Genomic DNA, 14,354 nt, shown 5'->3' with positions numbered 1-14,354 from the left:
ATATATATAGTGTATGTGTGTATATATAGTATGTATATACATATATATATATATATATATATATATATATATATACACACACACGGTATGTATGTGTAAAAAAGTCTTGCTAGTGTCATGTGTTTTGACCTAGAAACGAAACAAAGTAGAGCAAACAGTTAACAGCACTGCAACAAGGGATACAAGTGTGCAAGCATACTGTTTTTAGGGAGCATATATGGATCTACATGATTTTAGAGATCACAACAATGTATATGAACTTAACCATTTAGGTGCACCAGAAGCAGGGAATACCATAGCGTTTGAGACCTAAGATCGAGCAGAATGTAGACTACATAGCTCTCGAGCTGAGCGACGTGGTCAATTTGTCATCATAAATCAGGGACTAGTTCCCGAAGCGCGGAGTGTTACGGGCGGGTCCGTTCAGTGCTGCGACACAGGTAATCCAGGTGTGCGGATGAATAAATATGAAATCACGGTATGGGTTGGTTCTGGGATACGTTGCTCATGAGGTTAAGGGAGGGTCGCGAGAGATTGTTGCGTCAAGTGGCTGACAGGCGTGCTCAGGGGAGCTCCGCTCTGATTTCCTATTGGTTAGAAGAAACCGGGGCTTTATGAATAGGTAATTAGCCGGGCCCTGGGTGAGTGAACCAGGAAGCAACTGCGGCCCAGGCGCCTCCCGCTGGACACGCATTCTGGGCACTATCGGACACAGGGGAAGGTGAGGGGGCGGATGACTGGCGTGTGGGTGGGACTGCTAATTTCCTAGGGGTACATAGGGTACGATGGCACTCAGGGGTCTTTTTATGGTGCGAGACATTAGTTAGGTTTTTTTTTTATATATTGTGTGTATATCTATCTATATATCGTGTGTGTTTATATATATAATATATATATAGTTACTATAGTATATAGTACCGTATGTGAGGCAGAGCTTGATTCACACTTTACACAGTAACACGAATGAAGGGCTGGCACTGAAGACACTGATGGTTGTCATTGAGCCCGCAGGTGTGTGGGGAGGTTGGTGTCGGAGTAGACGGCACACGTTTGGTAAAAGTTTATGGGAGGGGTAAGCAGGTGCATGCAATGGAGACTGGCAGAGCAGGTGTGCAGATCGGGTCATTTCATAGAAAAGGTGACTGTGTAAGTTAGTGTGCTATTGGTCAGGAGTTGTATATAAAGTTATACTAATACATATGTTTGTGTGTTGTGTATGTAAAGTTATACTAATATGTGTGTGTGTGTATATATATATATATATATATGTGTGTGTGTGTGTGTTGTGAGAGTTCTCTGCTGGGAAGTTAGAAGGCCTGGCACTAGGTTATAGGAAATGGGATCTGTGTTGGCAAAGAAAGGGAAGGGCGTAAATTTATGGTGTTAATCGTTCATTATAATCAGAGAAATGATAGTTTGATAGTAAATCTAGTGATATGTTCTAGCAGTCCACCATCGCATGCAGCGCGCCCACTACGACTCTTCATAGGCATAACCTTGAGACTGGAAATGGTTACCTGAGCATCATACATGTTAATGTTTTTTTTAATATATTTGTATCCATTATTGTGATTGTATTATTTCTATGCCAACCTCTTTGTTATCCTCTCCATTCCCTTATTGCATTCCTTTTGTTAATGGTCTGTATTTCTGTTTTGAGCTCCTCAAGTCTATTTTTTCCATTAATTAAGATGGTTTCTGCACCATGCCATACCCTTTTTCTTGATTACTGGCATTAAGCTATTTGTGAGCAAATAATGCCAAAGTCCTTGATGTACACAGTACTTTTTAAAGCAAATCTATACCAGTATACACTATATTGACAGAAGGATTGGGACATCTGACATTACACCAGCGGGGACTTTTATGACATTGCATTCTAAATACATAGACATTAATATGTAGTTGGTCCCCCTTTGCAGCTATAGCAGCTTCCACTCATCTGGGAAGTCTTTCCACAAGATTTTGGAGGAAAGTCAGAATTTATGCTCATTCATCCAGTAGAGTATTTGTGAGGTGAGGCACTGATGTTGGATGAGAAGACCTGGCTAACAATCTACATTCCAGTTCATCCCAAAAGTGTTCGTTGAGGTCAGGGCTCTGTGCAGGCAGTCAAGTTCTTCCACACCAAACTCATCCAACCATGTCTTTATGGACCTTGCTTTGTGCTCAAGGGCACAGTAATGCGGAATAGAAAAGGACCTTCCCCAAACTGTTCCCACAATGTTGAAAACATAGCATTGTCCAAAATATCCTTGTATGCCCCCTTCAGCATACCAAGATAATAGGGGGTCCGACTACCTATTAAAGTCTATACATTTAGAATGTAATGTCATAAAAGACTCTGTTGGTGTAATGGTCAAGTGTCCCAATACTTCTGTCCATATAATATATATACATTCATCTGTTTGTTATACCCACATATTACAAATTAATATGCATTGTGTAAAGTATTTCTAGATGCATCCCCAATATTCCTTTGTAATGTTACACCTTAAATATAATTGTCTTGAGCAGTGGATATTTAAGTGAAACTGCCTGGGAGGGCTGGTATCTTTCAGACAGAGACCCCGGTTTAACAGCCCAAAATACAATTGGTTTACATTGCTCCAGTTGGCAACAGTTTTATTTATTTTAAGAAAAAGTGCTGTTGGATGGAAACAGTATATTTCTTGTGATTCTACACATTTTTTAATTGACTGGGTGCTGACAGTCAACAAATATTTTGTATTTGTACTTCTGATTTGTTGCTAACTAAAAGGGAACTCTCCATTTTCTCCTCTAGTTTTTGCTTAATGTTTTCAGACAAGCTGTATATTTGTCATTTGTATGTTTTTAGCAGTTATCTTGGCCTAATCTACTAGTCAAACACCCTAACTCCTTATACTGCCTTGTGGTAAACAATAGAATGGTTCAGTCTCGTTGAGCCAACATGGCACTCTTACTAATAAAAGCTTTTCGTTGTCCAAACAGGACTTCATTAGCATTGCCATAAAGAATTGGTTGAGTGTATTAGAGTTTGGTGACAGGTAATGTCCTCCAAAATATCAACGACGACAATGGCAGCCTACGGATAAAGGAATTACCGATTCTTTCTGCCTGTCTAAGCTGTGCCGTAATTTAGAAATTTAAAGTAAGCACGTTGTATCATCGCTGTTTATGGTCTGCTACTAGAAGATACTCCGATAAATGCTGTACAGGCTAGAGGTACATCAGAAACCACTTCTTGGCAACATGAAATGGTCCAGTTTTGGATTTGTGTTACCAAATGAAAGATTTAAAAGGGCGCTCTCTCTTTCAGTGAGGCTTGGTGACCATGTCACTGCTTCCTCGATAGGTTTATCACCCAACCCATCCATAAATGAATTTGTTTATTGTAATGTTAAGGATATTCTGCGTTCTGACTTCAATTTCCTAGTGTCTCTTGTTTCTGTGATAGATTCTTATTACCAGGCTGTGCATACTAACCATGTAATGAGGGCTGGGAAAGTAGGATTCCAGCGTGGAGGTTTGGGTGGATTTAGGGTAGGGCAGCTACAAATTCCAGCAGTTTCCCTCTGATGGCTTCCCAGCTCTTGAGTCAGTGGCGTGTCCTGGGTGCATGTGTCACCATGTAAATGCGTGTTTGATAGTTTTGTCCTCTTCAGTTTACAGTTTGTGGTGTCTGTACTCTTTTACGTTCCTTACAGTGATGGTCTCAGCTATGTGTCGGTAATTCCTCCTCCTCTTTGATGTGCAAGGTGATCGCTCGTTTAGCTTAGCAACAGTAGAGCATGAAATCTGCTGTTTTCACCCCCCCATTTCCTAGAAGATTCTAACAACTGTGGTTTAGAAGACCATTTACATTATATATATCATTCCTCTGCTACATGTCAGTCATGTTATTATTCTATATCTTAGCATCTCCATAAATTTATATTTTTTATGTATTCAATAAAGGCGCTCTGCAGTTTGTGTTCTATTTTAATGCAAACGGTTCATTTGGAACTGTCTGACTAAAGTATCTTGGCAATACTGCTTGCTTATTATCTTACTCCCACTTGATCCTGCATATATCACATAAGCTGTGAAAACGTTAGAATTGAGCTGTCATTATCACAGCTCTCTGCATAAATAAATGCTTTTCATTAAATCTAGTTATACTTTTTCTTTGTTTTCACTGTGATTGTTCTGGAGGAACAGGGTTTCAAAGTAAGGAACTACGTTATCTTAATGGCATCTGGCATAACTGTGTATCAAAACATTTCCTCCATGGTAAAAATAGAAGGTTATTCATTAGAATGCACTGCATGTGGATGTGGTTAACTCTTAGGTGAGATTGCCCAAATGAAACCATGAAGCCAACAATATCACTGATACATGGTGGCACGCTGACCTCCATCCCCCACCATGTTCAGTGCTGGGGTTTGAAGGATATGTGGACTTGCACATAACTCCTGAGAGGTCTAATGCCAGAAGGTTAGTGGTCTCCAGTGGGAATGTCTGTAGCAGTCGGTCCCAATTTATACCAAGTTTATTTGTGGGTAAACAATCCACTTTACACCATATCCTGGTGGGACTGTGAATAGTACTGCAGGCAGTCCGTATGAACGGTGTCCCTTTTGAAGGGCGGTCTACATATGCCAATTCGGTCAGATCACCAAAAGGACCTAAGAGTGGCACTTCACTTAGGTGGTATCTCTATGAGGTATTGCTTATGGTCACTTCCCTAGTAAATCGGATGGCGAATTCCATTTTTCTGATTCATGTCATATATTTGGGGTAGAGACTGGCATAGAAAAATAAAGCTGGATGCCTGTACAGTATATAAGGTTCTTATGCCTTCAAGGAAAGGGATTTTCTGAGTCTGGCTACACATTAAAGTTCAAATTGCAGGCCTAAGTTCATTCCTGGAAATTTGGCAGATGGAATACCCAAGTTTGGAGCCTTGTCATGGGGAAGCTTCATGCATTATTCATTTAATAGTCTTCCTCATATTCATCCAAGTAAAGCACCCATGACTAGAGATGGGGGGGAAAAAAACAGGTTGTTTTTTTTTTTTTCTGGAAAAAAAAAATGGAAAATTGCAGAAAAATTGAAAAAAAATACAGAGTGAAGTAGATTTACAGATTTGCACCAATCGCAAATTAAAAAGTAACTGGCATTATTTGTGCCAGTTGGATGTTGACACATTGTATCTTTCATAAAGGTCTTCATGTAATATAATTTGAATGCCATGTGATAAGTTAATCATTGTAGAAGAAGATATTACACACTCTGTTTTGTTTCAATTTTTCCAGAAAGAAACAAACCAAAAATTTTTTTTTTTGCCCAATTTTTTCTTTTCCCCAGACCTTCCCATCTCTACCTGTGACTCTCTTCCCTTTGTAACCTGTGTTTATTCTAATTTTCAGCAGAACCAGGATGTTGTTTTTACAAACCAACCAATGTTTTATATGCATAGATTATTAATACCCAAACATAATTGCACTGAGATGACTTCACCACTGAACTTTCCAGGTTAATAATTAATTATGCATTTAATAAATGTTTAGGGTGACCAGATGGTCTCTTTAATGTGCAACACACTAAAAATACACTCCGCTGCGAAGCCATGTAGCGCAGTCCTCCATAACATCTCCCGAGTGGCCCGTATCTCTGAGCTCTGCAGCTGTGGCTTTCCAGACCAGGAAAGGGCTTAGCCCTATTTCCACATCTAACCACAACCCCCAGCACCTGAGAATGCTGCAGGGATATGCTGCCGTGGACCTGTTCACTCTCTTCCCTGGTGTAATATGGACTCCTTCTATGTGTCTCGATTATGCCCATGCATACTCTTGGGCTCATTTCACTGATTTGATTAATGCAATGTATCCATAATTTATTCATGGTTATGCTTCTTGCTGAACAGAAGTTCTGTTGCTTTTCCCTACCATGTAGTTTGTATTACACTAACTATACGGGATATAATATACAAATGAAAATGTATTAGAAAAACAGTCAGTTAACTAAAGAGGGGGTTGAGATAAGCTGTATGACCAGCATTATGGACGCCCCTCCTAATTCTTGTTTAGATGTTTTAGCCACGCCTATTACTAACAGGTGTATAAAATCGGCACATAGGCTGTCATCTCCATAGACAAACAGAAGAAGAATGGGCCATACTGAAGAGCCCAGTGACTTTAAACATGGCGCTGTCATAGAATGCCACCTTTGCCACACATCAGTCTGTGAAGCCTGGTTCACTGTCAGTGCTGCTATTATGAAGCGGATGTGTCTAGGTTTAACAATGGCTCAGCCATGAAATGGTAGACCACGCGCACCCAGAGCGGCCCCTGGGTGCTAAAGCACGTAACTTGTAAATATCAGCCTTACTCTGTAGCATCACTTGCTACGGACTTCCATACCGCCTCTAGAGGCAACATCAGCTCAAAAGCTTTGGGAAATGGCTTTCCTTGGCCAGGCAGCTGCACACAAGTCAAAGATCGCTATGTGTAATGCCAAGCGTTGGCTAGAGTGCCGGAAGTCTGATGGATGAACCTGGGTTTGGTGGATCCCAGGAGAATGCTACCTACTATAAAGCTTGTTGGAGGAGGGATAATGTCCGAGGGTATATCATTTTAGACATTTGTGTGCTTCCAGCTTTGTGGCACCAATTTGCGGAAGACCTGACTGCACAAATTAAGGCTGATAGACTTGGTTTAGTGAGTCTGATGTGGAGAAGCTCCGGAGTCCTGACCTTAATCCTTGTTGAACTGCCTAGGGATGGATTGAAAAGCAGATTTTTGAGCCAGGCTTTCTTGTTTTGTGGAAAGCCTTCCCAAAAGAGTGAAATGAGATGTCCAATAAGGTGTGATGGTCAGCTGTCCACATACTTTTTGTGATATGGTGTAGCCGTATTAATTACAATAGGCAAACTCCAGTGTGTGTCTTCTATGAGAAGTTCTGAGTTGACCCTGCATAATACATATGTAATTTGGGAAGAAAAAAATGTTCGTTCTCCCACTTTTTTGTGGGGGGATTACTGCTTCTTTATTTGATTAAAGGGACATAAAGCCGCCATATGCCCTTTAATGCATGAAATAGTTGTGTGGTCCCTTTGTTTGGTGATTTTGCAAATGCAGAATACTTTGTGTTCCTTTTTAATGGGGGTGTCAGACATTACTGTCCCTTTAAATACTTTTAGCAGTCTTTAATGTCCCACTTAAACTGAAAAAGCTATACATTGGTGCGGATCGTGTGGTTGTACCTTCTGCGGCTGGTGCATATACGTGCGCAGTACTCCCACTGCTAACTACGCGATTAACAAGGAACACCATTGGATCCCTTACATGATGCGTATGGTTAAGCACCAGTGTTAGGCTCGAAACACATAAGTCAGTTATGGTTTCTTGATTCTGATTAACGGATCAGGACCCTGTTCCTTCAGTTTAATATCCTATTTTCCCAGCTTCTCGCAGTCGCCTCTGCACCTTCTGTTTCTTTTTGGTAATTTTTTGGCCCTGATGATGTAACTGAAGTGTTTCACAAATCTATCTACGCTATCTACAGCTCACAAAGTCTCAGCCTGCCACCTACACGGTGCGCAAACACACCCAGAAACCCGTGAACCTCTGGAAGGCTGCCATCCAACAGAACATACATAAACCTGTATAGGTGAAACCTACGATGTCTGTTTATACAATGCCAATAATAAGAATATGGAACCTAATGAAATACTTGGTCTTGATTTTGAATAATTTAGATCATTGCCTTTTTAAATAATACAAATGTAATTCAATGCAAACCTGAAAAATATGACTATTATAGAATTTCACTTTTGAGATAACCCTAACACTGGCAATAAACAAGCTGAAAAAGTATTTAACTTATATTCTTCTAGTCCATCGTTATTTGTTGTTTGTTTCGTTTTCTTACGCACCTAGACCACCAAACCTAATTAACTGACCAATGCCGCGTACAATACACGGCTAGTAATACAGCCGCTTTACCTTTTCTATTAGATAAAGTGCATCCAACTATTTATATGTAATCATTTGCTTTTTATAGGATTAGCATTTTATGCAGCACTTGATATAATATATATATTATAATATGTAGCGTACAAGATGCTCAAGTATATTTGCATTGTAGGTTTTCTGTAGTAATTGCCGCAATCTTGAGTTTGTGTGCAAAACAAAAGCCTTCTTTCCCTGCTCCATAAATATGAATGCATTACCCTTTATAGAACATGTGAAAGCTGGATCTTACCATAAGGTGTTTTGTTTGTGTGCCCCCCCCTCTGATATTCTTGTATTGTATGTATGTATATGATATATATATATATATATTTATATATAATCATACACATATCATAATGTGTGTGTGTGTGTGTGTATAATTATATCTGCAATCTCTCTTCTAAAACTGTGTTTTTTTCTGTGTATTACTTTGTATGGTGTAGTCCCAGTAACGCTGGTGCTGTCGCTGCCTTTTCCTGCCTCTTGTAGGGGTAAAGGTCCAGTATACAGAAGTTAAATATTAACAGGGTTTTTTCCCCCCATTTTTTTATGCTACATGACTGTTATCCTAATCACACTGATAATACTGTCTGATCTCCTCTGAATAGATATACATAGCATAGTCTCTGATCTGCCTGTCTGGGAACAGTTACGTTGTGCCTTTGTAATGGAGTGTTTTTTTTTTTGTTTGTTTTGTTTTTTTAATAGGTTTTTAATATATTATAAAAATTGTAATTGTATAAGCTAGCTCCTGTATCAGGAACCCAAGTATGCAGCTGCTTTTTATTTTTTATTGTTTAATAGGTATTATGGACAGAGATGCTCTGTATCCTGTCCTCAATGTATATCAAATCTGAAGAAGAAAAAAAAAAATAATAAAAAAAATATATATAAATTTTTATATTACCCTAATATCGTTAAACAAAAAAACATGAGTGACGGTTTGTGCTGACATAGGATTTATTTCTTGCCAATTTACAATACGCTCCATCAATGTTCTAGGGCCTTAAGAGTTGCTGAGATGAAACGTTTCCTACGCTCTGGTCATGACTCCGTGAGAGAGAGGCTCAAACGGGACTTGTTCCAGTTCAATAAGGTAGGATATTGGCAGATATATCAAAATGATTCCTTGCTAGTAGGGCTGCAGGTAACTATTATTTTCATAATCTATTAGTTGGCGGATTTATTTTTTTGATAAATTGGATACAATTTTTTATTTATAATAATTAAATGATCAAACGATGTTGAAAACAGCAGAATAAAAAAACTTTGAGAAAAATGCATTTCTTCTTTTTATTACCCAACCTGCCCCCCCCCCGTTATGCACATCTGAGCCCAGGCTTGCCACACTGCCTCCCTGATATGCCTTGTAACCCCCCCCCGATATGCCTTATAATCCCTGATATGCCACTCTGCCCCCCTAGACTTACACCCTGTGCTCCATACTCCTTGGTGTCTACTAGGGGCAACCAGTGAACCTCTGCTCGTAGACAAACCTCTGCTGTTGGCCGGCCCTTTCGCTGGAGATTCTATCACTGAGCACCGGAAGGTCATGTGATGCTGGTGCTCCATCATAGAAGTGCTGGCAGCAGCGGAGGTTGTTTGCGCACATGGCAGACGTCCACCAACTGCCAGAGAGGAGGATCCAGGTCCCCTGCAGCTCTGCGGGGGATCTGCATTTTAGTGTTGTTATACCACCTTTGTTCGCCGTTGGATTATAAAATGAGTGGTATTTTTCAGAGCATTTGCTCTGGGGGGAAAAAACCCTCATCTTCTATTCGATTAAATCGATTCAGCTAATCGATAATGAAATTTGTTGGCTAAATGGGAACTAGTTTAGTTCTTAGACACTTATTAAGCAATTGGCACTGGCTGAAAAATAAACTTGGACTTGAAGACAAGTTAATACCTAGTCTTCCAGTCACCATCATAGAAAATATGAACGAAAATCTAAAGTTATCCAGTTGGACTCAGAGCGGCATAAATTTAATTGAGGATCTGCTAGATGGAGATACTCTTAAATCCTTTAATGAACTTCAATTCGAATTTAACCTCCCTGTTGGGGAATGTTTCAGATATTTAAGAGTGAAGAGCTTTTTGACAAAAGCCCTAAACTGGAACCAGGGCCAGACAGTTCAAATTTCCTTTAAACACCTGGTGGAAAACCCCGATCATAAAAAACTGTTAGCGAAAGCATTAAAATTGATTAGAGCTTGTAAAAATGAACATATACCCCCAGCATTGGCTAAATGGGAGAAAGACTTCAATATTAAAATAAATCATGAAGATTGGAATAGAGCCCTAAATTTAACATACAAGAATATACACTGTTTAAATTTAACCCCTTAAGGACAATGGGCGGTCCCTAAACCCATGGAAAACAATGCATTTTGAGCCCGTACATGTACGGGCTTTGTCATTAAGGGGTTAAACGAGCTTCAATACAAATTGATGAACAGATGGTACTTAGTTCCTACATTACTAACAAAGATGTTCCCTAATAATTTGCCAAACTGTTGGAGGTGTGGAGCGAGAAAAGGCGATATGTTACATATATGGTGGAACTGTTTGCCAATAAAAAGATTATGGCTAAAAGTTTCCAATAGATTAGTAAATAAGTGAGGCCCTCATTGGAAGCTAACACCAGATAGAGCACTACTTCATTTAAATCTACCTAATCTTGCTACTAAAGATATGCAATTCCTATTACGTTTATTGGCGGCAATAAAAATAGAAATAGCCAGGAAGTGGAGATCATCTGACTTAATCCTATGGGCAAAGATAAAAGCCCAACTGACATACCTATGTCAAATGGAAAAGGGGATCTTGTCCTAAGCAGTATGGAGTACGATAAAGAATGTCATCTGGGAAAACTGGTTAAAATTTCTCTCCGATGGAGAATTGGATGAATAGAGCAAATTTATTAATGAGTGGAATCCTGTCCAGAGAAACTCAGACACCTGTTATAGATAGTACAGTAAGATCGGGACTAATGGAATCCTTTTATGTATGTTTTGTATTGTTTGTAACTGTAATGTGAAATTGTAGTATTGTTATTTATTTTTGTGGATAATAATAATAAAAAAAAAAAAAAAGAAATTTGTTGGCAACGATTTTCATTATCGATTATCTATTTAATCGATCAGTTGTTGCAGCCCTACTTGCTACTAGTATTTATTGCATGGTGGATCATTTTATATGCTTTACTGTATAAACATTAGTTATGTTTTCAATTTCTTCAGTATTCTTTTTTGAAGTTCACCTTTCTGTGGGGAAACTATATTTATTTAACCATAAAGAACTTAGATGCTGCAGCTGTAGCAATCCAAGTAACCACTTAAAGCACACTCTCCTCACTGAAAAGCAAAATACTGAAGTATTATGTTAGTTTAATGGGTAGCTAAGGGTTTTCCCTCCCTTTCTCCTCTGATAGCTTTTTGGTACCGTACTGAATCATTCAGTCATAATCCCAAATGATCCGTTGTCTTTAATGGGTTAACTACCTGTTATCCTGGTAACCTGTCATGTTGTATCTTTCGTTTGCCGTCTCACCTTGTGCGTGAGCTCACAGAGGATCGTTTGTTTTGCCACCCATGGGCAGGACCAAGCTGGCATACAAACCAGCCTGTCTAGTTTTTGGTCTGCAGGGGATTGTAATTGTAATGAAAAGCAGAAGAGTGGAAATGCTAGAAAGATTTGTCGGTTTATTGCAGTCAGAAATACAGGCTGGGTAAGTTGAAGTAAAACTACAAACTGACAGTGGTTGTTGCACCAATTTTTTTTTTTTTTTTTTTTTAAATAAAAAATAAAATTCAGAGGCTGCAATAAAATGTAAAAAAAATGTATTTAGTGAGAGTAAGACCTGAGCCATTCAAGTGACCCTCATTGCTACTTTTCTATTTCAACGTCAAACTACGACCAAATTTTTTTTACAATTGAATAATCAAATCAGTTTGTTTTTATTTAATGTAATTGCCTCTTATTCATAACTGTACATGTTTAGTAGTGTACACGTAATGCTTCATTGATTTTTTTTTTTTTAAATGTTTAACTGGTTTAGAGATTAGTGTCAAGTAACTTTTATTTTAGGGTTTGATCTATTAACTACGGAATGGCTTCCCATGGGCATTTAGGGAGCCATGATGTGAAGAACAGCTTCAGTATAAGACTTGCTATATTTGTTGCCTGTTCTCGTGTGTGTGTGTGTGTGTGTGTGTGTGTGTGTATATATATATAATCACTCATTGTCTCTGCAGACAGTAGAACATGGCTTTCCACACCAGCCCAGCGCCCTTGGATTCAGCAGTTCTCTCCATCTCATGGCGATTGGTACACGCTCTGGAGCAATTAAGATGTATCCTTGTTTTCCTGCTGCCAGCCAATTACATTAAACCTTATCAAGCTTCATCTACCTTGGGAGTAGGCACTTCTGAGTTATGTTCTCCATTTACTACAATTATTTTTTTTTTTTTCCTTTTTTTTTCCCCTTTTTAATAAACGGGTCCATAGATCGTAATCCCAAAGCTCCATTCTATAGATTTCTCGTAAAACATATTATAAACCTACAACTGGTAACGTTGTACTACCATATATGCATGAATATTTTTATTACACAGTTAACATAGACTACTGTTCAAACGTCACTTAGCTGTTTTTATGAAAACAAGAAAATGTTGGAAATGCTGTGCCAACATAATTTGCAAAATTGTTTTCTAACGATCAATTAGCCTTTTAAATGTAAGCTTGGAATAGTGAACACAACGTGCCGTTGGAGCACAGGAGTGATGGTTGCTGATAAAAGCCCTCTGTACATCTATGAAGATATTCCATTGTTTTCAGCTACAATATTAACTATATTTCTGATCCATTTCATGTTATTGTAATTGACAAAATTAGCTTTTCTTTCAAAAACAAAGACATTTCTAAGTGACTCCAAACGTGTGTGTGTGTGTGTGTGTTATATATATTTCAAAACGCAGAATAACATTTTGTGACTTTGGATGGAAAAAAGTGCATGTTCGGCATTCAGTATAAAATGCTAGTCCTGTTATGTTGTGTCAAACCTTTTATTCTTTAACCCATCACGCTAAGATACGGCAGACCAGGAGTTGAATTCATGGGTCTCCATGATGAGAATAATGCAGTTATTAAGATAAGCTTCATTCCTAACCAGGTAAGAGACTCAAAGTTGAAAGCTAATTACAAATGTGAATTTATAGCGCCAACTGGTCCATGAAAAAGGAGCTCAAAGATGTTTGTTACCTTTTCAGTGGGCTAATGTTTACAGAAAAATCTAGTATTCATAAGCTCTCGTGATCTCCAGTAAGACTGGCTGAGTATTCTTTGCACGGTACATGAATATGTGATCATTAATGATTATTGTCCACATCCAGAGCGATTCTAACGAGTATAATAAAGTCTTACAAGTAATTGGCTTACAAAGAATGGCAGTTACGTGCATGAAGACCATTATATCAAATGTCAGCACTTGTTTAAGATATAGAGGACTGCCTCGTTACCATTTGTACGAGGTTTGGGTTAGGTCTTGGATGAAATGTTAGATTAGATATGTATAAATAGTGCCCCAAAAGCCCCGTCTGAACTTTGAAAACCGTTTATACGCTGTGGTTTGCGCTTGCCAAAAATACTTGTTCATGAGGGGGTTAAAATTGAAATGATGGCACAGTGATTTAGAATGAACAACTGTTTGGTCTTCAATTTAACAGTATGATCCTCCTTTCTTTTGGAAATTGTATTGCAAACATACTTATCACGTACATCATTCGATAAATTCTCTTGGCTTATAAAATAATAAGATTGCTTTTTATTTCGGCATTAAATTAGTGACTAATTGATTTCTATACTGACATATTAATGTTTTTTTTTTTAAAATATATTTTAGTGCCAGCTGGTGACTCTTCTAGATGATAACAGTCTTCATCTGTGGTCACTGAAACACCAGGACGGGCTGTCGGAACTGCAGGAAGAGAAAAAATTCACCCTGCGTGGTCCTCCAGGGTGTGTAGATGAAGCAACCTACTGAAATATACAAGTATAGATTCCACGATGCTATTGATTAACAAAGAATTGGTCAATTGCTGTGCAGTAAAATTGTTTAATTTCAAACCTTGTATACATTCTATACTTGTATTGCACTCTAGCATCAGTGTGTGTGGAAACGTAAACTACCAACGGTCTGTTAAATGTTTTACTGTTGGTAAATGTCCACTTTTTATTAAAGGGGGGGGGGCAGAACCGGTATGCCCATCATAAAATGAGTCATTGTTTATTACAAAAAATGTAGCAGTTTTTGTTTTGGATTTTTGGTTTTTTTTTTATGTGTAACGGCTTGCTTACTAAACTAGGAACCGTAAA

The 14,354-nt window shown here is 38.5% G+C and overlaps 1 protein-coding gene across 1 annotated transcript in view; it reads left to right on the top strand.

Moving 5' to 3' along the window:
• The first annotated feature begins 614 nt into the window (after window positions 1–614).
• Window positions 615–14,354, top strand: part of LLGL2 (LLGL scribble cell polarity complex component 2) — a 28,133-nt gene continuing 14,393 nt past the window's right edge. The window contains exons 1-5 of the mRNA XM_053453501.1: window positions 615–721; window positions 8,982–9,075; window positions 12,236–12,333; window positions 13,071–13,152; window positions 13,882–13,997. Of these exons, the coding sequence (XP_053309476.1) occupies window positions 9,001–9,075; window positions 12,236–12,333; window positions 13,071–13,152; window positions 13,882–13,997 (371 nt within the window). The 5' untranslated portion in view covers window positions 615–721; window positions 8,982–9,000. The remainder of the gene's footprint in view (window positions 722–8,981; window positions 9,076–12,235; window positions 12,334–13,070; window positions 13,153–13,881; window positions 13,998–14,354) is intronic.

This window comes from Spea bombifrons, chromosome 13 (assembly GCF_027358695.1).
Source record: "Spea bombifrons isolate aSpeBom1 chromosome 13, aSpeBom1.2.pri, whole genome shotgun sequence".
NCBI lineage: Eukaryota > Metazoa > Chordata > Amphibia > Anura > Pelobatidae > Spea > Spea bombifrons.
Note: the sequence above shows the minus strand (reverse complement) of the source record. Positions and strands in the feature narration are given on the sequence as shown.